Source organism: Xiphias gladius, chromosome 7, assembly GCF_016859285.1.
Source record: "Xiphias gladius isolate SHS-SW01 ecotype Sanya breed wild chromosome 7, ASM1685928v1, whole genome shotgun sequence".
Lineage (NCBI taxonomy): Eukaryota > Metazoa > Chordata > Actinopteri > Istiophoriformes > Xiphiidae > Xiphias > Xiphias gladius.
The window spans coordinates 17605290-17626410 of record NC_053406.1 but is presented as its reverse complement, the minus strand read 5'-3'; the positions used below and the strand labels follow the sequence as shown (position 1 = coordinate 17626410).

The 21121-nt window shown below is 38.3% G+C and overlaps 1 protein-coding gene across 2 annotated transcripts; it reads left to right on the top strand.

Annotated features, from left to right (window-relative positions):
- The first annotated feature begins 107 nt into the window (after positions 1–107).
- On the top strand, positions 108–21114 carry smc4 (structural maintenance of chromosomes 4). Of its 2 annotated transcripts, XM_040130042.1 has the most exons (24): positions 108–422; positions 1909–2066; positions 3048–3238; positions 3811–4002; positions 5055–5231; positions 7257–7421; positions 8012–8139; positions 8387–8527; positions 9093–9243; positions 11446–11610; positions 11740–11973; positions 12169–12354; positions 12570–12731; positions 12959–13184; positions 13407–13483; positions 14546–14698; positions 14883–15009; positions 15355–15544; positions 17756–17900; positions 18519–18692; positions 19272–19454; positions 19726–19958; positions 20101–20284; positions 20809–21114. In XM_040130042.1, the coding sequence occupies exons 2-24, from the start codon at positions 1919–1921 to the stop codon at positions 20971–20973; spliced, it is 3897 nt and encodes a 1298-aa protein (XP_039985976.1). In that variant the 5' UTR covers positions 108–422; positions 1909–1918; the 3' UTR covers positions 20974–21114. The 2 variants fall into 2 exon arrangements, with proteins under 2 accessions (XP_039985976.1, XP_039985977.1); XM_040130043.1 differs by lacking the exons at positions 108–422; positions 1909–2066 and adding an exon at positions 2155–2331.
- Positions 21115–21121: the final 7 nt, after the last annotated feature.

Below are 21121 nucleotides of genomic sequence, written 5' to 3'. Positions count from 1 at the left end.
CACGTAGAAACAACATTAGGCTTTGAATCTGACAATAATCTTACATAATATATAACATAGTAAAGGAAAGGAATTCTACTTTCTGCGTTTTTTCGTTAGGTTATTTTTGTCATGTGGTTGTCGTCTGTTTGGAGCGAGGCGGAGTTGGCTTCGTCCCCTTTTTTGAATTTCGTAGTTTTTTTCCCTTGCCCTTTGAACGTTCCATGGTGCCTTGCGTCAGTTTGTAACGAATTTGGTTCGACAGCACAGTTTAGGCGCCATTTACAAGTTAGAGTTTTCAAGTGGGGGAGCGACTCGGAATGACACGGGGCTAAATTTTGTGGATTATATTTGCCAAACTCTGGATTTACGAACACTTTTTCGAATTCGCGATTTGGCTCAGAAAGGAAGACTACTGATAGACCGTGCGCATATTGTGGAAGGTACATAGATACGTTTTTGCTGAGATTAATGACTGGGCTCGTCTATTTGCTGAAATGCAGGACGTTCGTTCAAAACCAGCCTTAACATTAACAACACGTTAACTTAAGTTTTAACATAAGATACGATGGAAAGGTACTGGCAGACGTTAACAATACTCCAAAATGTAATAAGAATTAACACTTTTTTGGCTTACACTACATTTAACGCAACATTAGCCTTTTCGTAGACAGAGACACTCCAAACAGTAACGTGTAACTTTTTTGATTTTATAAACTAATGTTAATGTTTCTGATGGTTACTAAACTTTGAGCTGCAATACCGTCGTCTGGTTAACGTCAACTACTTCAGCTTTAGCCGGCATTAGATGAGCAAGAACTGAGTTAAGCGCCCCTTTCAATTCAGGCAAGCCTAACTTTGAGTACAGGTAACGTTACAGTGTTGCGTAGACGTTACAGATCCACAACGCAGATAAGTTTCCTAGTCAAAGTTAGCCATTATGTTAGCTTTAGCCTCGCTGCGTTATTTAACATCAGATAGATAGCTAGAGCAGCTAACTTTATGTTAACATTAGCAAAGTGAAAATAGCTCAGTAACGTGGCAAAGTTAACGCTACGTGTTAATTTTTCTTAATCCGGTGGCCAAATAGTGTTACCAATTTACTTATTTGGCGAACATACTGGTAGTTATAACGGCATTATTAGTCCAACGTTAAAGTTAGGTCTTATTCGTTCTTTGAATGTGCTTTCCAATTAGCTAGCGAGTTAGGTTGCCCCGTCTACACCTCCGCCCCCACATAAATTGAGGGGATGTAAGTTAATATTAGTGTCAGTTTGAGACCTCGATCTATTTAGGATGTTGTCTTTACCACCGATCAGAGAGCCTCTTTAGCTGCGTATATTCCATAATGGCCATCTAACATAAGGTTAGGCTAGGCTAAGAGCTGTGGGGAGAGAGTTTAGGTATTTGCATATTGACCGAGTTTGTTTTCCAGTTGATGTTGCGTTAATCTTATTTTCATGATTTCCGAGCATTTCAAGGGTTATTAACCGTCCAACTTTGTGAGGCGCAAATAAAATGCCTGCTTCAGATGCAGTAGGATACTAAACAGACACTGTCACTGGAGGAGGCCATCCATTTCAATGTTTCTTGGGTTTAGTATTAGAATAGCATCTAATTCTCTACAATCACCTCGCAGATTGGCAGCCATCGTTATCAGGCCGAGAGCCTTATTAATAACTCATTTTGTTCAGGTCAAAAACTTAAATCACTGCAATCCATGTTACTACTTTATCTGTTGTAACAACTACGTTACTTTATGAAAAATATACTGACTAACCGGTAGATGGGCGGCAGTGAGATCTGACTGTGGTAATGATTAAAGCCTGACAACAGGGTAGCTGCGTGTGACCGACTAACGTGGAGTTGGGAAATTGACAGGCACAGAAACCACTCATGGATATTCCTTTTTACCAATGACCCCTTCAGATTTCTAATCATGCCATCTAAAACTGCAAAGAGCTCAACTGCCTCCGCCAAGCCAAGAGGGAAAGGGTCGCAGCCTCGGGATGACTCCGAAGACGAGCTGGATGTACCCCCTCAAGAAACCAACTCTAATGGCCAAGAGGAGGCACCGCCGACAACTGGCAAGTAACAAAGGGTGTTTTGGTGTCTGTGAATCTAAATAAGTTGTGTTCACTCAATGGCGTTGCGTGTATTGCAGTATTGGTAGTGGCCAATTGGCACAGCTGTGAGGGTTTTTTTTTTTTCTTTCTTAAATCTCAACACGTAGTTAGAATGGCTGATATATTTTTTTCTAAAGTGCCAGTCATCAATAACTGTCTGGTGATTTTTGAGATGATTTTGATATCGTCGAGTGCACTTCTTCCCCGGATCTTCTCAGCCAACGAGGTAATTTATTTCGGATAATGAAATGGTTTATGTAGTAGATCAAAAGGGTGTTTGACTTAATTCTTATAACGTGATATTAAATAATTTGAATGCGAAGCATAAGATGCAGATTCGCATTAAGTGATGTTTGTATTCTTTAGAATGTGTTGAAATGCTTCACTGGGTGTCTGGCTGCAAGAATTTAATTTACAAACATCGACCCCTTAGCTTGTTTATGCTTATGTGAGCACAATAGATTTTGGACAGGTCGTAGTGGCTTGGTGTGATGGCAACATAATCGGTTTTACGTTATACATTATTATCTCAAAACAAGATTTTCCATGTGTGTGTGTGAAGTACAGTTCAGCATGAGTGAAAATGTGACGTTGATGACCGAAATTCACACTTTAGTTATTTACTATCGACGAAATGAATGTGGCACATCCACTCTCACGTATCAACGCTTCTCGTGGATAGCGTTTGTATAATAATGTGGGTTCCGTCATATGCGGCCATGGTCTCTTTCTGTTTTTGGGTTGCCTCTTGTTTTCAGAACAAAGAAAAAATAACGCCTGTCAACTTTCTCGGGAGTCGTTGTTTGACTGCTCTTTCAACTTGCTGCCTGTGTTTTGTTTGTTTGTTTTTTTTTTGCTCCTCTACCCCTCCCCCATTCACCAATGTCCTCCACCTGAAACGACTCGAGAGAGGAATAAAAGTTGTACTTTTTTATGCCACAGATCCGTCTCACGGGGAAGCTGTCGAGGCGGTTGATAATCGAAGTTTGGAGGAGATTCTCGGTAGCATCCCTCCACCCCCGCCCCCAGCAATGACCAATGAACCGGGCGCTCCTCGGCTGATGATAACCCATTTAGTTAATCGCAACTTTAAATCTTACGCAGGCGAGCAGATTCTGGGGCCTTTTCACAAGGTACGACCAAAATTGGTTATAAATGTAAACCCTGCGTGGGAAATACTTTGTTAATGTGTTGTGGTGGGCTCTCAGATTCACCATCAGTTGTACTGTTTCTCAGTTTTATTTGTCTCTAATTTCATTTGATGCAACTGTAAACACGTTGCCTTGAGTAGTGGTAGACACAAAAAACTCCCAAATAATTAATTATAGTACATTTTATCAATTACTAGGTTAAACAAATTAAAAGTGGAAAAAGTCACACCCCTCCATTTTGATTTAGTGAATGTATCTTACAAGGGGTAGTGATCTAATGGTGTGCTGACATTTCACTTAAATTGTGACTTTCTTCAAAACTTTGTCTTTTCACCCTTTTCTGCTCCCCTCATTGCTCTGCAATTATAGGTATATTAAAATAAATCTTAACTACACCCACTCAGAATACATTCACTATCACAATCTTACTATGCTGAAATGTTAATATATAGCTTCTGATGTTATGGTATATGCAGTAATTGAGTGTGAATGCAGTATATTTTTATATAATTGATTTATATATTTTTTAATCTTCTCTCTTACCCTTTTCTCAGCGCTTTTCCTGCATCATTGGTCCAAATGGGAGTGGGAAGTCCAATGTGATAGATTCAATGCTCTTTGTGTTTGGATACAGAGCTCAAAAGATCAGATCAAAAAAGCTCTCAGTGCTGATCCACAGCTCTGATAAACACAAAGACGTGCAAAGCTGTACTGTGGAGGTGCATTTTCAAAAGATTATTGATAAGGTATATATGTATATCTCTATCTCTATCCCTGTCTCACAGTTACACACAACACTCTCTCTGGGCTATCCTAAATTAATCAATACACAGTCCTAATTGAAAGGGGCGATTTGAAATATTTTCTAGTGGGTATATATTTTTCTTGAATTTAAATTTAAAAAATTTCCTCAATGCTCATGAGATAATAGTGATACTCAGTTATCATATCAGTGACTAAACACATTCAAATCAGTCATGAAAGTTACAACTAACAACCACACATGACATAGTCAATTCATAATGTTGTAGAATTGATTCCTCTATTTTTGAATAATTTTTAAATGTGCCATTTAGTGACGAGGCTCTACCTATTTGATTGTACTGTGAAAAGCCAATAAAATGAGTGTTGGTATAAGAGACAAATTTAGTCTGTTGCTTTAGGTCACAAAATATTTTGAAAACTGACCGGTTTAAAGAATTAGGCTTAAATGTGTTTCTGTATTTGATCTGCCACAGAGGGTGTGAGTAAGTTTTCCCTTGACCACTGTTAAATATATCTAAGCCCTTCTGTTTGGTTCATCAGTTCACAGAAAATCAAAATCAAGTTGTTATACCTTTGGCATAATTCTGTTTACTCTACTGGCTTTACAATCTGCCATTTCTGAAACCTAAAAACATTTATTAAGAAGTGGTGTAGACAACTTGAATTATTAGACTTGTTTCTAAAATCAGTACATTTTTAGGCAAATGACCCTACTTTTTGCATTGTGTTTATAATCCAATCATCTTATCTAACGTGTTGTTTAAATTTTATAAATGTAACGTGATAGAAAGCACTACAATATTGATATGGTTTATTTGCATGTTAGTGTAACTGGTCTAGATCTGTTGTGTGCTTTTTAAATAAGCCTTTTTCTTAACTGTTTTTAATGTGAGGTGTTTTTCTCTAACCACCCACAGTGGATTTGTCAGTTTTATGAGTATTATCATTTGATGTGTAGAGCTATTTGAGTTTCTCCTGAACTATTCTGCTCTAAGCTGCTCTGTGTCTTCCACCCCTCCCCCCTCTGAGCCAGGAAGGAGATGACTGCGAAGTTATCCCCAACAGCAAGTTCTATGTTTCCAGGACTGCCAACAAAGACAATTCCTCAGCCTACCATATAAATGGCAAGAAAGCCACATTCAAAGAAGTGGGGGCTTTACTCCGAAGCCATGGTATTGACCTAGACCACAACAGATTTCTGATCTTACAGGTAATTGTATTTTTTTATGCAATTTCCTTTTCTACTTCTAACTCTGCTTTTTTTATCCCTGCTGTGACCATCCCATTCTGTCAGAGATTTCCTGCTCTTCGCCCTCTGCCCATTTCCCAGTCCCCTTTGAGTCAAATGTTTCATGGCTACCTTAAAGCCATGCCTCTCTATGGGAATAACCTGTTGCACTGGAATTGGAAGGGAGAGGATGCGCCCTCTGCCAGCCCTTAGACTGCTATAGCAGCGCATCATGGTTTGAAACAATGTGGAAAAGGTGCGAACCATAATTTGCTGCTTTAGAATTTTAAGGCAAAAATGCAATTTTTTCCCCTGACATGGACCTGGACATGAGTGGCTATAGTTGGATAACTAATTCAGATTTTGTAGTGGGGCAATCTTTGATGGGGTTCACCCACCAGTGAGGACAGGTTGGAACTCCCTTCCCAACCCTTTCCCATATACCTGCCACGCTTTAGCAGCACGTAAATATTGGCGTGTGAGAATAGACCCCAACCCCAATATTAGCAGTGCTGCTTCAGTGTGGCTGGATCAAACACCCTCCATTACCATGGCTTTAATATTGGTTCATTGGTTCCATATTTTGTTTTGTTTTTTGCTTCCACTGTGAATGTAAATCATTTCTGTATATTTTAAAATTATTTTTCTTGTTAGATTTTTTTTTTTTAGTATATTTTTTTATTCAGCATTGTGTTGCACCGAGTTTGAACCAGTTAACTTGTTACATTCCTACTCTTTCTGACTTTATTACATGTGTGATCTATCCATTATCACTAATTGACTCAAGGCTTATAGGGGGATGAGTTGTGTCAGAGCAGAACAAAATGGCTGATTAAATCTTGTAATTTCTAAATTTTAGTTTAGTATTTTTACAGTTCGTGGTAGTTTCAGGTGAACACTTAGTTCCTACCCTCTGCTGTGGTTTTGTGGTTAGTTGGTTGATTACATGCGTTCTGCTTGACTTTTTTTGTATGCATGTGTGCATGTCATTGCTTATTTTCCTACGATGTTAGATTTTCAGCTCTGTCTATGACATGGCTGCATGACTATGGAAGAGGCTTTAGCTTGTTCTTCAAGGTCACTTTTCCAGGCCTCAAGCTGTCTTGTTTTTTTTTTTTTTTTTTTTTTTCTCCCCCCTTCTCTTTTCTTTTTTTTTTCTGTGCGTGTGTGTGTGTGTGCATGCACTGGTCAGAGCAGTGGATGACGTGGGATTTCACCCCACCCCACCCCCCCACCAGCACCACCACCACCACCACCACTGGCTTCTCCTTTTCTTTCAAACATAAAAGTAATATTTGAGCTGTTTTTTTCCCATACACATAAATGATAAATAGTTTGAGATTTAGTTAGTTTTTAACCATATCTGGATTTAATTTGTTTTTAACTCGAAACTAAATATGTAGAAATATCGTTATTCTAAGCCAGCCTAACTCGAAAAATAAATAAATAAATAAAAATGAACACATGTTTAGACAAATATAATTAAACTTTAGCATATATAATTTTAAAACAAGTTAGGTAATGGGTAGTGATTGTTGGTGGGGCAGGGTGGTGAGGTGATAATGTGTTATTACAGCATTAATATTTCTAAGTGTTCAGCAAGTTTAACATTTGATTACACTGTTTACTCATTCAGTAGTTAAAATATCAATTTTTTGAAAGAGTAATTGTTCAGTATTTTAATTTTAATTAACCTTTCTGTTAATTTTAGTTTCTCTGAGTGGGGAAATTTATTGTGTTCTCTAAGGGAACCTCTACAAATTAATTTTTGGTACACTGTGCATGACTGTATCTGCAAAAGTGTGTGCGTGCGTGCGTGGCAGACCAGAATAATTGCAAGTTTAGAGCTATGACTTCAATTGGCAACATCTTAATAATGAATGTTGTGTACATTTATAATTTATAATAACAAAAGAGAGACATTGTTTTATTATAACTTTTAGCTCTATGTTTTCTGAGAATGATTGCATGCATGTCTGTTCTTGTGGTTTTCTGGACTGTATATAGGGTGAGGTTGAGCAGATTGCCATGATGAAGCCTAAAGGTCAGACAGAGCATGATGAGGGCATGCTGGAGTACCTGGAGGACATTATTGGCTCCTGCCGCCTCAAGGAGCCCATCCAAACCCTGGCCCGCCGTATTGAGCTACTCAATGAGCATAGGGGAGAGAAGGTGACATACACTCATACAGTATCTGCTCACACAGTCATAAGCCAAACAACTTTCTTTCCTGAGTCCTGACTTCAATTGCTGTGCATTATTCAGCAGAGTTTAGAGTTTGTGTGAGCAGGTGTTTGGATATTTTTGATGCACATAATCTGAGATGAAAATAATACATTTTTATAATTGTGTAACGGTGCAGTATGTAAGATAAGTTGGTACCTGGCTGGGACAACTATCTCAGACATGATTCATGGTTCATGGATTTTCATTTTATTCTGAAGATTGTGCTATTTTAGTATGTAGACAATTTTTTTTTTTTTTTTTTTAATGAAATATTTATTTTATTGTACTACTGTTACTGTAAGTAACAGGATACAGGAGTAATTAGAAACAAATGAATGCTATTATAGCTTTTATCAGAATATTTATGTGACATCAGAATGATGGCGATTCTGTAAAAAGAATATACCGTTTTGTTTTTTGTTTTGTTTGTTTTTTGTTTTTTTAACAAAGGCACTAATGCATATAACTTAATGCTAGAAGTTTTATTAAAGTTTTGTCACCTGTTAATAAGTATTGCAATATGTATATTGTTCTAGCTAAACAGAGTAAAGCTAGTGGAAAAGGAAAAGAATGCATTGGAGGGAGAAAGGAACAAAGCTGTGGAGTTCCTCACCCTGGAGAATGACATCTTCAAACACAAGAGTCAGCTTTGCCAATATTATGTGTGAGTGAACCAGCACGATCTCTCTGTTCTGTACATGACAAATTAAACAGTATAATTATAATTAATGCAAAATTTATATTTATATATTATTATTATTATTATTATTATTATTATTATTATTTTATTTTTTTTAACCCTCACAAGGGTAGCATGAACCTTCTCTGGTGTCAGAACCCATAGCCCTTTCTTTTTATCTCTTTTTAGTTTTATCTCTCACTTTTTTTACCTGATACCTTGTTGCCATTAGTCATGATCTGCAGAAGCGTGTGGTGGATAAAGAGCAGGAAAAGCAGAAGATCTTGGAAGACACAAAGGAACTCACTGAGAAAAATGCAAAGTTATCACAGGAGATGGAGAAAATGAACCAAGAGCTCAAAAATGTGGAGAAGTAAGGAATTCTTTGTTCTTCTTTCCTTCTGTTTACCAATATAACATGCTTAGAAGGGAATTAACTTTTCGTCTAATTCAATAATATTGTGGTTATTGTCGGGGCCTCTTTTGTCCTTAACATTTTTGTTCAGAGGGGAACTTCAAGTTCAGGTTGGGAAACGTGTAAAAGTAACAGTAGTCATTTTTTTGTCTTAAATTTTTGATTGTTCCACAAATGTATGTAAATAAACTATAGAATATTGCTGTTCGATTGCAAAAAGAAAAAAAGATGTAAACTTGATGTCTATCTAGACGCTATAATTTCATAGGTTTTTAGCTTCAATGATCATAGATTATTTTTAAAGGTGAAAACACATCTTTGAAATGAAAAATGTGTAGGAACTGAAAACTGGCTGAGCTTTATTATGAAGAGCTTGCTGTGTTATATTACTGGAGCCTATTATTCTTTGATATGTATGTTTTTATTTTGTATTGTTTTCAAATTCTCACAGTTTATCTGATATTTCAGTTGATTTTTCTGACTGACTTGAATGTACTCATAAAGAATGCTGTTCCTTCACCAGGAAACAAAATAAGCTCAACAAGTACATTGAGACCCAGAAGGAGAAGTTCACCCAGCTGGACCTGCAGGACGTTGAAGTGCGTGAGAAGATTAAACACTCCAAGAGCAAGAACAAGAAACTGCAGAAGCAGCTGGAAAAGGACAAAGAAAAGGTGTGTTGGCCTTTAAATTGTGGTCCACTATTACGCACAGTTCAACGATTTAATTTAACTTGGCATTAATGATTGCCACTCTGTTGTAGTTTTTTCAATTATTTCACCTTGACAGTATCATAGTGGGCATTCTCACAGTATTCAGAGGCACACACACACACACACATGTCAGGAGAGCATATCTGAAGCCCTTTTTCATAATTAACAATTCATATCCACTAAAAATACGAGGTTGCACTAAGTGAAGAAATGCTAGCGCCAGTGGGATGACACTCCAGTGTTACTGTGTTTATTTTGTCCCGTGTCCAAGAAAGAAACATGGGCACTAAAAATATAATTTCCATTGCTTATAGAAAACACAAGGGCTGTTGTTTCGAGGCCTGGAGAAAAAGACATTGGTCAAGGCTTTACAGAAACCTGCATAGTGATAATCAACAACAACATTTTAAATTGTATCTGTGCCTTTTGTTTCTGAGGCAATCAAATTTACCAGTCACTTCTTGGTTGTGGGCACCCACCCCCTCCGTTTCACAAGTTCAGTTTTACAGTTGCAAACAGTGTACTGGTTGTGTGTGTGTTTTTTTTTTTTTTTTTTTTTTTTTTGATTGGTTTATTTTATGTGTGTGTGTGTGTGTGTGTGTGTGTGTGTGTGTGTGTGTGTGTGTGTGTGTGTATATATGTGTGTGTGTGTGTGTGTGTGTGTGTGTGTGTATATATATATATATATATATATATGTGTGTGTGTGTGTGTATATGTATATATATATATAATATAATATAATATAATAAAAATACCCCCCCCCCCCCCAGATTTGATGTCGTTTACCTTAAATGTCAGTATTATAAACATGGATTCCAAAGTCAAATATTTTTTAGAGATATAGAACTTAAATATGTTGCGTGTGTGGGGTGGGGGGGTTGGTTGGTTGGTTGGTTGGTTGGTTGTTTGTTTGTTTGTTTTTTAAAAATTGAGCCTTAAGGTTTAAAGATAAAATGAATTTGTTTAAAAAAAAATATTACAGGTAATATAGTCTTTTAAACAAAAGGCCTGGCCTCTGGTAGAGTTATTGTTTCCAAAGAAATGTAACTGACATCGTTCTGTGTGGTAGCTAAGGCTACACAAAGCAAGACTAATTCAGTGAATTTGGCTTTCATACAAAAAACGTGTACATTGCTACCGAGATGAAGGACATGTTTCCCAGTGTGCCTGAAAAACCATGCTGTGTCCTTTTGTAGAAGTGTGAAGGGACTGTGCTTTCTTTTCTTTTTTTCCCTTAACTTTTGCAAAGAGAAAGCCCTGTATTTCCTCCGAATTAATTCACATTATTTGAAGAAATAATAAAACCTGTATAAAACTGTAAATCAAATTTTGTGGCAGGAAGGCCTGTCTGCCCTAAACTAGCCACTAGGGGGCTGTGAAGTAACACTCAAGCTGATTGTTAGTGTGTGCTCTGTTTCGCTATTAATCATGTTCCGGTCTCTTAGACTAATGTTTCTCTAACTTGTGCACTTACTGAAAAGCGTTTTCACACAAACCTAGCGTTAAGAGTTCCCTTATAACTGTAAGTATATCTTCTCATCTCCTTCTCTGCTCTAAAACCTCATCTGCTCCACCTACAATGGCTGTGCTCTGGAAACGTCTTGGTCAGAGGGGGAGCTGGGCAGAGGCAGACAGACCTCTGGGGAGCAGTGTTCTGCTGTGTGGTAGTCAACTATGGCCTGGCTTGTGTAACACTCCCAGCAGCCACATTCACATTTCACCCGCAGTTAACCCTACAAAACATAGACTATATACACACACACCACTCCTTGCCTTGTTTCAGCCCTGCCAAGCGGCAGACTGTTCAGCCAGTCTTAACCAGGGTTTGCTCAGTCCTGAATGTGTGTTTATAGTTGATTACAGTTGTGTGTTTTGGCCTGCTTCTGAATGTGTAGCACAGTTGCTTGTAACTGGCACTGGCAAAAAAACATATTCAGTCCACTTACTTTACACCTCTGGTCTCCACAAGTCTTCACTGATATCTTTCATTTCATCATCTAATTTAAGAGGTAAATTACTATTGGTCTGTGGTAGGTAGGAGTGTGTATTAATGAATTCTGTCCTCAATTTTGATGTAGACAGGTGTAGCCACTGTTGCTTAGTGTCCGGTCGGACACATCTCATCTGTTTTTGTACATTCTCCTGTCTGGCTCATTTTTCAGCTGGAGGAAGTGCGCAGTGTACCAGCCAGCAGTGAAAAGGCCATCTCTGAGGCAACAGCTCGCAAGGAAGAGCTGGAAAAGCAGAAGGTGAAAGAAGAAGTAAAACTTAAGGAGGTGATGGAGAGTCTGAAAGAAGAGACCAGTGGCTTACAACAGGACAAAGAGGTGTGTATGCTCCTTGGTGTTAGTTTGTTGCACACTTTGTTTAACTTTAGATACAAAACTTTTTGCATTGTTTCCATGAAATCTCATCTCTTCATTTTACACCCTTACCTCTCCTCTTATATTCTCCAGACCAAAGAGAAAGAGCTGATGGAGCTCAGTAAGGCTGTAAACGAGACTCGTTCTCGTATGGACCTTTCTCAGTCGGAGCTTGACATCTACCTTAGCCGCCACAACACAGCTTTGACACAGCTCAACACAGCCAAGCAAACACTTCAGACAACCTCTGACACACTGCGAGAGCGCCGCACTGCCATCAAAGATTTGGATGTCAAAATACCCAAGAAGGAACAGGAGCTCAAAAAGGCAAAACCAAACATCAACATTCTTGTTTGATGGCATTTTGTTGGGGAAGCATTTATATAAGACATTTCACATCTTTAAAGATTAGTATCTTGTGTTGAAACCAGAACTCACTTCGTCTGTTCAGTATATCTGCCCAGCGGGGGGCGTTATTTGTGTGAGCCTTTCCCTGAATTTCTCCCACCTTCCTCTCTTCAGGATGAGGGAGAGCTGGAGCAGCTGATGAAGATGGATAATGAGACTAGAGAAGTGGTGAGGGAAATGAGGCAGAAGGTGGATGAAGCCAAGAGCTCTCTGTCTTCCAACCGCAGTCGAGGAAAGGTCCTGGATGCCCTCATGCAGCAAAAGAAGACTGGCAGAATCCCTGGCATCTTTGGAAGATTGGTAAAAAGTCATAGTAATATATACAGGGTTACTCAACAAGGATTTCATTTATTGTCATCTAGGTATGGTGTGCACAACAATTTAAGTCTCGTCACTGCAAGATTAACATCACCTCCACCTTTAGAAATTTATTTTATCTGACTTTTAAGCATGAATTGCCTGGAATAAAAAGCATTTATAGTAGCTGTATGATTCATTTAGTTTTGTGCTTGCAGGGAGACCTTGGAGCCATAGATGAGAAGTATGACGTGGCTATTTCCTCTAGTTGTGGTGCTCTGGACAACATTGTAGTGGATACCATTGACACAGCTCAGAAATGCGTTACATTCCTCAAAGAACAGAACATCGGGGTCGCCACCTTCATTGGCCTTGACAAGGTAAAGGAAATTACACTAAATCAAGAGGGTCTAAACCAATGATTTTGTCTCTTAAAAGCTTGATTCATTTAGCCGTTTAGTCATGTCATGCATGCTACACTTTACTACTTCAGGGTCTTTAACCATTTACAAAAATAGTTTTTAGTCTTTGCTGGGTTCTATATGTTCCTTCCAATAAAACAAATGGTTTCCGTGACGTCCTCTTCCTCCTCCCTTCTTTTTTTCAGATGAAGGTGTGGGAGAAGAACATGGCTCCAATTCGTAGTCCAGAGGACAGCCCTCGTCTCTTTGACATGGTGCGAGTGAAAGATGAGAGTGTGCGACCAGCTTTCTACTTTGCCCTAAGGGACACCCTGGTGGCCCAGGACATGGAGCAGGCAACAAGAATGGCCTTCCAGAAAGACAAGCGCTGGAGAGTGGTCACCCTGAAGGGGCAGATAATTGAGATGGCTGGTGGGTAGTCTACTATTTGTGTCATAACTTTACCCAGCTCATGTTTTTTTTTTTTTTTTTTTTTTTTTTGTACGTGTCTTGTTTTTTGTTTCACCTCCAGCCTGTATATTTAGGGCTGTCTCAGGGAAAATAAAGTTTTACACTGTTCTCATGAGTCAGTTTTGTTTTTTGTTTTTTTTTAATAATAATAAACCTCCCTATGGACTGGTGTGTATTTCACAGGAACCATGACTGGAGGAGGAAGAGTATTGAAGGGCAGAATGGGCTCTTCTATTGGCACTGAGGTCTCCCAGGAGGAGGTGAGTGCAAAACACATAAATAAGGGCTGGTGTTAATCAGATGTCTTAAGGCAGAAAATTGGTCCTAACTGGCCTAATATCCAAAGCAATTCATCTTTGGTGATACTTTTAACATAACCTTTTCCAGATATGAAAAAGTTTTAATAAAATGTTTTGTGCTTTATTTTAAAATATCAAAAAACCTTTTCATAGAAATGTATTAGATTCAAACTTCTTGTTACTTATTTTGTCCATGGTAATGGCTACATTAACACAACTGTGACGCTCTGCAGAAAACATTTTCTTGTAATTTGCTCCTAATTGAAAGCTACTTATGGAGCCACAATGGTGATTATATAGGACAGAAGAGCTGTGATGATATTTATTGCACCTAAAATCCCTAATATACTGTATGTTTAATAATTTCCTCACCATTAAACATAATCTGAAAAAAAAAATTCAAATACATAGCATACATGATCTTTAATATTTTGGATATATGGTGCACTGATGCAGCTGGACCATGAAAACAGATTGACATCAGTGCCGGAGCATTGCCTAAATTCTTATTTCTGCCAAGGCATGCTCACATTCAATTGGAATTCTTATACATTAACAGCAAAACAAATAGGCATACTGTTAAAGATCCACAAGCTGCAACAATGCAATTTCCCTTGGGGATTAATAAAATTGTTTGTTTGTGAACATGAGAACTCGAAAAGTAGATTAAATGTAATATTTTAAACAGATCATGTAAATTATGTTAAGATAGCTGCACATAGGTAAAGTTTATCATATTGTAAACCAGAAATATAGAGATTAACTATAGGACATCATTAAAAGTCTTAGTACCATAAAACTGTGTTGTTATTCACTCTCAAATTAGACCCTTTACTTACTCCAAGTGAGACAAGCAAGCTTCATAAATAATTCCTGCTGTAAGATAGGAGTACTGAGATTTTACTTTGAGCTTTTTTCCTAGAGGTGATCTTGAGATGCCGGATCAATATAGACCCTGCTATCAGATAATCAACACATCGGGCCATTAGTGTACCAAACATGATTTTCATGTGTTTTCTGCAGCTTGACCGTATGGAGAGCAAGCTGAACGAGAAAGTGTCGAAGCTGCAGGGCTGCCAAGAGAGAAAGCTGCAGCTAGAGGAGAGCATCCAGCGCCTGCGGCCACAGCTCCGGGACATGAAGAACACCCTGGAAAAATATGCCAACAGCATGACTGTACATCAAATACGCTTCTTCCTTTTCATGCATTGTTTTTCTGTCTCATTCATTTGGGTTGTACTTGTGATCTAAATAATAACCTCTTCAATTCATAGCCAATATTTAAACGTGTAACTGTATAAAGACTTTGTTCTTAGCACACTTGGGTGACTGAGTGTTTTCCTTTTTTTCCTTCCCTCAGAGTCTAGCTGACCAGGAGGCTCACTTGAAACTTCAAATCAAAGAACTTGAGGCTAACGTGCTGGCAGCTGCCCCAGACAAGTCCAAACAGAAGCAGATGGAAAAGAGCCTGGAGGCCTTCAAGAAAGGTAAGATCCTTCCGTAAACTGTAAAGAGCAATATTGTTGTTAATTGTTAAGTATGTTATTAAGGTAATGTTTTATCTCGTGGTTGACTGAGTTGTAATTTGTGGAAAAAATTATACTTGTGTCAAAATTTTTACATTGAACTATTGTTTCTTGTTTTAATATCTAAATGAGTCTACATGTTTACCTGACCGTTTGATTCATTTAAAAAAAAAAAAAAAAAAAATTCCCAGTTTAATCCCCCTTAATATATAGCATTAGACACTGAGTGTCCAACAGGAATATTGTCATTTTATCTAATTCCTTTCTCCCTGTTCTTTCCCTTCATACACAATCTTGCTCTCTCAGACTATGAGGCAGCATCCAGTAAAGCTGGGAAGGTGGAAAATGAGGTGAAAAGGCTCCACAACCTGATTGTAGACATCAATAGCCACAAGCTAAAGGCACAGCAGGACAAGCTTGACAAGGTCAACAAGGAGCTAGATGACTGTTCCTCCACCATAACCAAGGCCCAAGTGGCCATAAAGACAGCTGACCGGTGAGGAAATAAAGTAAACTCTTTTGTCTGTTAATGATGAAATTTATCATAAAGTCAGAAATGTTAAGCCATACATAGTAACTTCATTTGAGTGCATTTGTTGGTACTTTCTAGGTTAACTAGTGTGACACTGTCCTAAAGTCACCACATTATTTTAAAAACAAGTTAACATATGTTTAAAAGGGAATACTGAACTGTTTTAACCTTTCTCTCCAGAACTTTAGTAATAATTAGGAGTAATTATCAATACCTGGTACTCAGTCCTTCACTGATGTGTCATTGAGGCAGCCAATTCAGAGCATCCCAGATTGTCCATACAATGTTGTAGTTGCAAAGACATCTCTCCTGTCTTTGGTTAGGGGCGACACCCCATACCAAATTTTGGTTTAACTTGAAACACGTTTGTCAGACACAGCAAGGAAGCAACTTTTTTTTTTTTTAATACTTTACTCTCTCTTCTTCCTATTGCTGTCATTGGTTTCTTTGAGTTAATTGATGTTGTGGCAGCTGCAACTAAAATAGGCATCTAGTCATCGGTGTCTGTAGCTGGAACATTAAGATTGAGTATGTGGGCAGGACAGGCTGGAAGTCTGCTGTAGCAAAACGACACTGGTGGCCGCATGTGACGTGGTTTGTTTGCTCGACGAGCAGTCCAGCTGATTAAGAACACAGTGGAGCTTATGACCTGAGACACTGAGGCAGCCTGTGTGAAAGCACTTCTTCCTCTCTTTCTTTCTTATGCCTCTGCGCCAGTGACAGCCATGGCCGGAGACATTACGTTTTTGGGTCATCTGTCCTTCCGTCAGTCCTCCCACTATTGTGAACGTGATATCTCAGGAATGCCTTGAGGGATTTTCTTCAAATTTGGCAAAAACATTCGCTTGGACTCAAGGATGAGCTGATCAAAATTCGGTTGTCAAAGGTCAAGGTGACTGTGACCTCACAAAACACTTTTTTGGCCATAATTCAAGAATTCATTCCCTAATTATGCCAAAATGCACTTAATAACTTTTATTAAAAAGTCTTTCAAAGTCTTCACTACATATTTTATGAGTCTGGACAGACATGGATGTAAATTGCAACTTGGCTGGTTGGCAGAGTCCTATAACCACGAGGCGGTAATTCTCGTTAAAACATTGCAGCTCTATCCACACCTGTCCTGTCTTGTTTGGATAGAGTCAACATGGAACTCTTCCGTAACAGAGAAGCATTTCTGAAAGCCAGAAAGCCATTATTTAAACAGATGAATCTACCACGAGTGTTACAGATTCCATGTGTGAAAGAGGTGTGGCTCAAGTTAAAGAAGAAACTGCATCAATAATGTTGGGGTTCACACTATAAACCACAGTAATATAACCAACTTTCCTCTAATAATCAAGCTAAGTTTCTAACTATCAGGGTATCTGCAGGTATTGAAAAGTTAATAAGCATTGGATTCAGTTTCGTCAAAAAAAGGCCTTAGAAAATATTAAGAAGTCTTAAATTTTATTTACAAAGTTCTTCTGTTTATGTTGGATGACTAAACAGGCATGCCATACTAATGTTACTGAGTGTCTCAGTGCTACAATGCAGGGATTACTGTTAGTGATCTGATGCTGCTCATTCTGCCACTCGTTAAACAAAGCTATTTGTCGTGCAGTCGACAGAAACAGAAACACATCAGAACACCTGGGATGTGCATTTAGCTATATTGAAACATACTGTAAGTGTTAATAAAGAACAGAAGATGAGACGAAGTAGGTTTACCACACTGAGAACACTCGTTCACTGAGAACGAGTGCTGTGTCTAACAATGTCCTATCAACACCATTCCTTACCAGATAATGGCTGTTTTTGTTTTGTTTTTTGTTTTTTTTGTTTTTTTTGCCAGTGGATGGAAGAAAGAAGACATGTTGAACATTTTTCATATAGTTGTGGTGTTTCAGTGTCGATAGCAAACTCTTACAAAATAATTTGAAGGCACTAGTGTGGACAAGACTCTGTTTGAAATGAAAATGACATTTGCCATTTATCCATCCTGCTGAGTCAGCTGTTCTCTTTCTCCAACATAAACTTCAGCAGTCACTCAATAATTTTTTTTTTATTGCAAGACTGAACCTAACATTTTCAGTAATTTTTTATTCATGCACAGACACACACACACACATTAACCACTACAACTCTGACAGAGGCTGATGTCTGTGTCTTTTGCTGTCCGTGTCCCCTCTGCAGCAACCTGAAGAAGTGCGAGGAGAGTGTGAATCGTGTGCAGGATGAGCTTGAAGAGAATGGGAAGTCAATGGCTGAGCTCACAGTACAACTGAAAAAACTGGAAGATGAGGCCGGTGAGATCATGAAAGACTGCCAGGAGGCTGAGGTTGGCATGCTTTATTTGCTTTATGTTAAGGCTCTTTTTTTAGATTTTCACAGAATTATTCCCAAATATTTTATAGCAATATATCCAGAAGTAGTAGTTTCCTGCTCGAAAAAAAATTCTTTCTCGTACATCCGGTTGTCTTGCAGTGTAGGACTATGCATCTTGTAATTTTAGAATTTAAAGAGAACTGTTGCTGATAACAAATCCCACACAGGAATGCAAATTCAATTAACTGTTGAAAGTTTTTTTTTAAATGTTTTTTTTTTTTTTTTTTTTTTTGTTAAACATGTTTAAATCCAAAGAAACACCGATAATTCCACAAATCCTATTCACATTCTACCTAAGTGTTTCAAAGGCGTTGCTGTACTGTTTCACATCTTGTAATAAATATTTATTTATTTATATTAAGTAAATGTTGCAAGTGATTTCTATAAGATTTCTGTGTATGTGGGGATAATTGATCATTCTGCACCTTTTCTGGGTTAAGTAACAGTACTTTTTCAAAGTTAAAGAACGTTTTTTTTCTTTTGCTGTAGCTGTGCAGAGCCATTGCATCTAAATGAATTTTAAGTAAACACTGAAATACGTAAAGTACAACTGTGTTTTCTCATCCTGTAGGCTGCACTTCCTGAGGTGCAGGAGCAGTATCAGGGGGTGTTGAAGGAGATAAAGGTCCTGCAGCAGCAGGAGCACTCGCTCCAGCAGGAGTCCCTCAGCGTCCGGCTCCGCATCGAGCAGATAGAGACCACCATCAGCGAACACAACAACAAGATCAAACACTGGCAGAAAGAGGTGTGTGTGGTTTTATTGTTGTAACTCTGGCCACAGGTTCTGTTGGTAACGATGACAATATAGTCAGCAAAGTAATTGTTGAGATCTGAGGTCCAGTGGGGTAACAAACACGCATCGTGTACTTTCCCTACCCAAAACCACGTGAGGATAATAATTAAATAATTCACAAAGAAATGTTGTTTTAATAAGTCATTTTAGTTTTGGAGCTCTGCTTTTATTTGACAGTTTTATTTGTTTAACTTTTACTAATTCATCCATTTGTTTGAATTGGCTGTTAAGTAGTGTCCTGACCTTTTGCCTGATTGTATTACCTGGGTTTGACTTAATTATCTCTGAATTAATTTTCTTTCTTTATTGTTAAAATGTTCGAGATTTTAGATATATTTTTGTTTTTCTAAAATGATGGCTGGTGTTTAATAAGATTTATTCTTTTTTAAAATGTTTTCTTTTTTTTTTGTGAATTGTTATAAGTTGCACATTTCCGTTCACAATGATGATCTGTAGCAAACCTGTGGGTATATGAATTATATTTTTGACTGTTGTCTTTGACTATTAGTTATTGTTATTTATTTTCTTCAGGCCAGCAAGTTGTCCCTTCATACCATTGAAGACAAGCCAGCAGGGGAACTTCCTGTTCTCACTCCCGCTGAACTTGAAGAAATCTCTGATCCCAACATCCTTATCAACAAGATGATCACGTTAGAAACCCAGTGCGCTCAGATGAAGCCCAACCTTGGGGCCATTGCTGAATACAAGAAGAAGGTATGAACACATAATGGGCATTCCCCAATCTAACCTTGGCGGAGGTTTGCAAATTTTGTCATTTCACTTTGAAGTATTTCTTAATTTTACAGAAAATAAACAGTAAGAGGCAAATGTTTAATTGTGATTGAAAGTAATTCCTTGAATTTAATGTTCTTAACTAAAAACTAAAGACAGGAGTGGTGTGAAAATAATAAAGAACCTTGTTTAGATTTTATCAAAAAGGACACCTGAGCCGCAATTTCAATATGTGTCACTTGTGTGTTTTCAGGAAGAGCTGTACCTGCAGCGTGTTGCTCAGCTGGACGAGATCACTGCAGAGAGGGACAAATTCAAGCGTGGCTACGAGGACCTGCGCAAACAGCGCCTCAACGAGTTCATGACTGGATTCAACATGATCACGAACAAGCTGAAGGAGAACTACCAGATGCTTACATTGGGGGGTGATGCAGAGCTGGAGCTCGTGGACAGTTTAGACCCCTTCTCTGAGGGCATCATGTTCAGGTAACAGACAAGGAAAAATGGACATACACACAGACCAAAGACCTGTGGCACATTTTATTGACTCCTGTTGACTTTTGTTCTTTTCTCAGCAAAAATCCTGTCTTTTTGTTTAAACACTGATACCGTTTCTTACTTTTTCTAGTGTCCGTCCTCCAAAGAAGAGCTGGAAAAAGATCTTCAACCTTTCAGGAGGAGAAAAGACCCTCAGCTCCTTGGCTCTAGTCTTTGCTCTGCACCATTATAAACCCACACCACTCTACTTCATGGACGAGATAGATGCTGCTCTTGATTTCAAGAACGTCTCCATAGTTGCCTGTTACATTTATGTGAGTATGGTCCTGTGCCTTACGTGACAAGACAAGCTGCATGTTGAAGTGTTAGTTATAAGTTCAAGATCTCTCTCAAGTTTAAAGTAGCAAGGTGATGTAATATATAAGTCATCTGCCTGATTCTGCATCCTTGAGTGAGCCACTGAATCCAGGGGGTGCTACAATGATTCAACTAAATTACATTAGCCAGTTAATTTGAAAAAAGTGGAGCTGATCGGTGCACTAATCGCTGACTCATGAGGGCCCAGCGTTTGTGTTGTGTAACACTGAATAATGGAGGAGTTCAGAAAAATCATTTATTTTTGGGAGCGGGATCAAAACACCAGTACTAAGCCTTTATATGCTGGCCACCACTGTGCCCATTATTTTTATAGGTTTCCACTTTATTCTTAAGGTTACAATTTGACAGCACTTCTGCAGCGGCTATTCACAAAATAATGCTCAGCTGTAGCAAAAATCTCGAATCACGGTCTCTCTTCAGAGGAGTAATCTTTTCTGTCTTTCCCCTCCTCTCTGTGCAGGAGCAAACAAAAAACGCTCAGTTCATCATCATCTCTCTGAGGAACAACATGTTTGAGATCGCTGATCGGCTCATCGGCATCTACAAAACTCACAACACCACCAAGAGTGTGGGAATCAACCCTAAAACCATTGTGTTCAAAGAGCACGATGCTATCACTGCTTAAACCTGAAGAATATCTTTGTCTTTGCTGTTTTATTTTTACTTTTCACATCATGTAAATATTTTTTATTTTTTTATCTTTTCCTTTGCAATGAAATGCTGCTATTCCTAATTACTATTTGACCCAATAAATGATTTCTGGTAAGAGCTTT

Coding starts and splice junctions, on each gene's coding strand:
- smc4 (XM_040130042.1), top strand. CDS start 1,919: ATGCCATCTAAAACTGCAAAGAGCTCAACTGCCTCCGCCAAGCCAAGA. Junction 4,003..5,054: donor TTCAAAAGATTATTGATAAG/GTATATATGTAT, acceptor CCTCTGAGCCAG/GAAGGAGATGACTGCGAAGT. Junction 18,693..19,271: donor TCAAACACTGGCAGAAAGAG/GTGTGTGTGGTT, acceptor TATTTTCTTCAG/GCCAGCAAGTTGTCCCTTCA.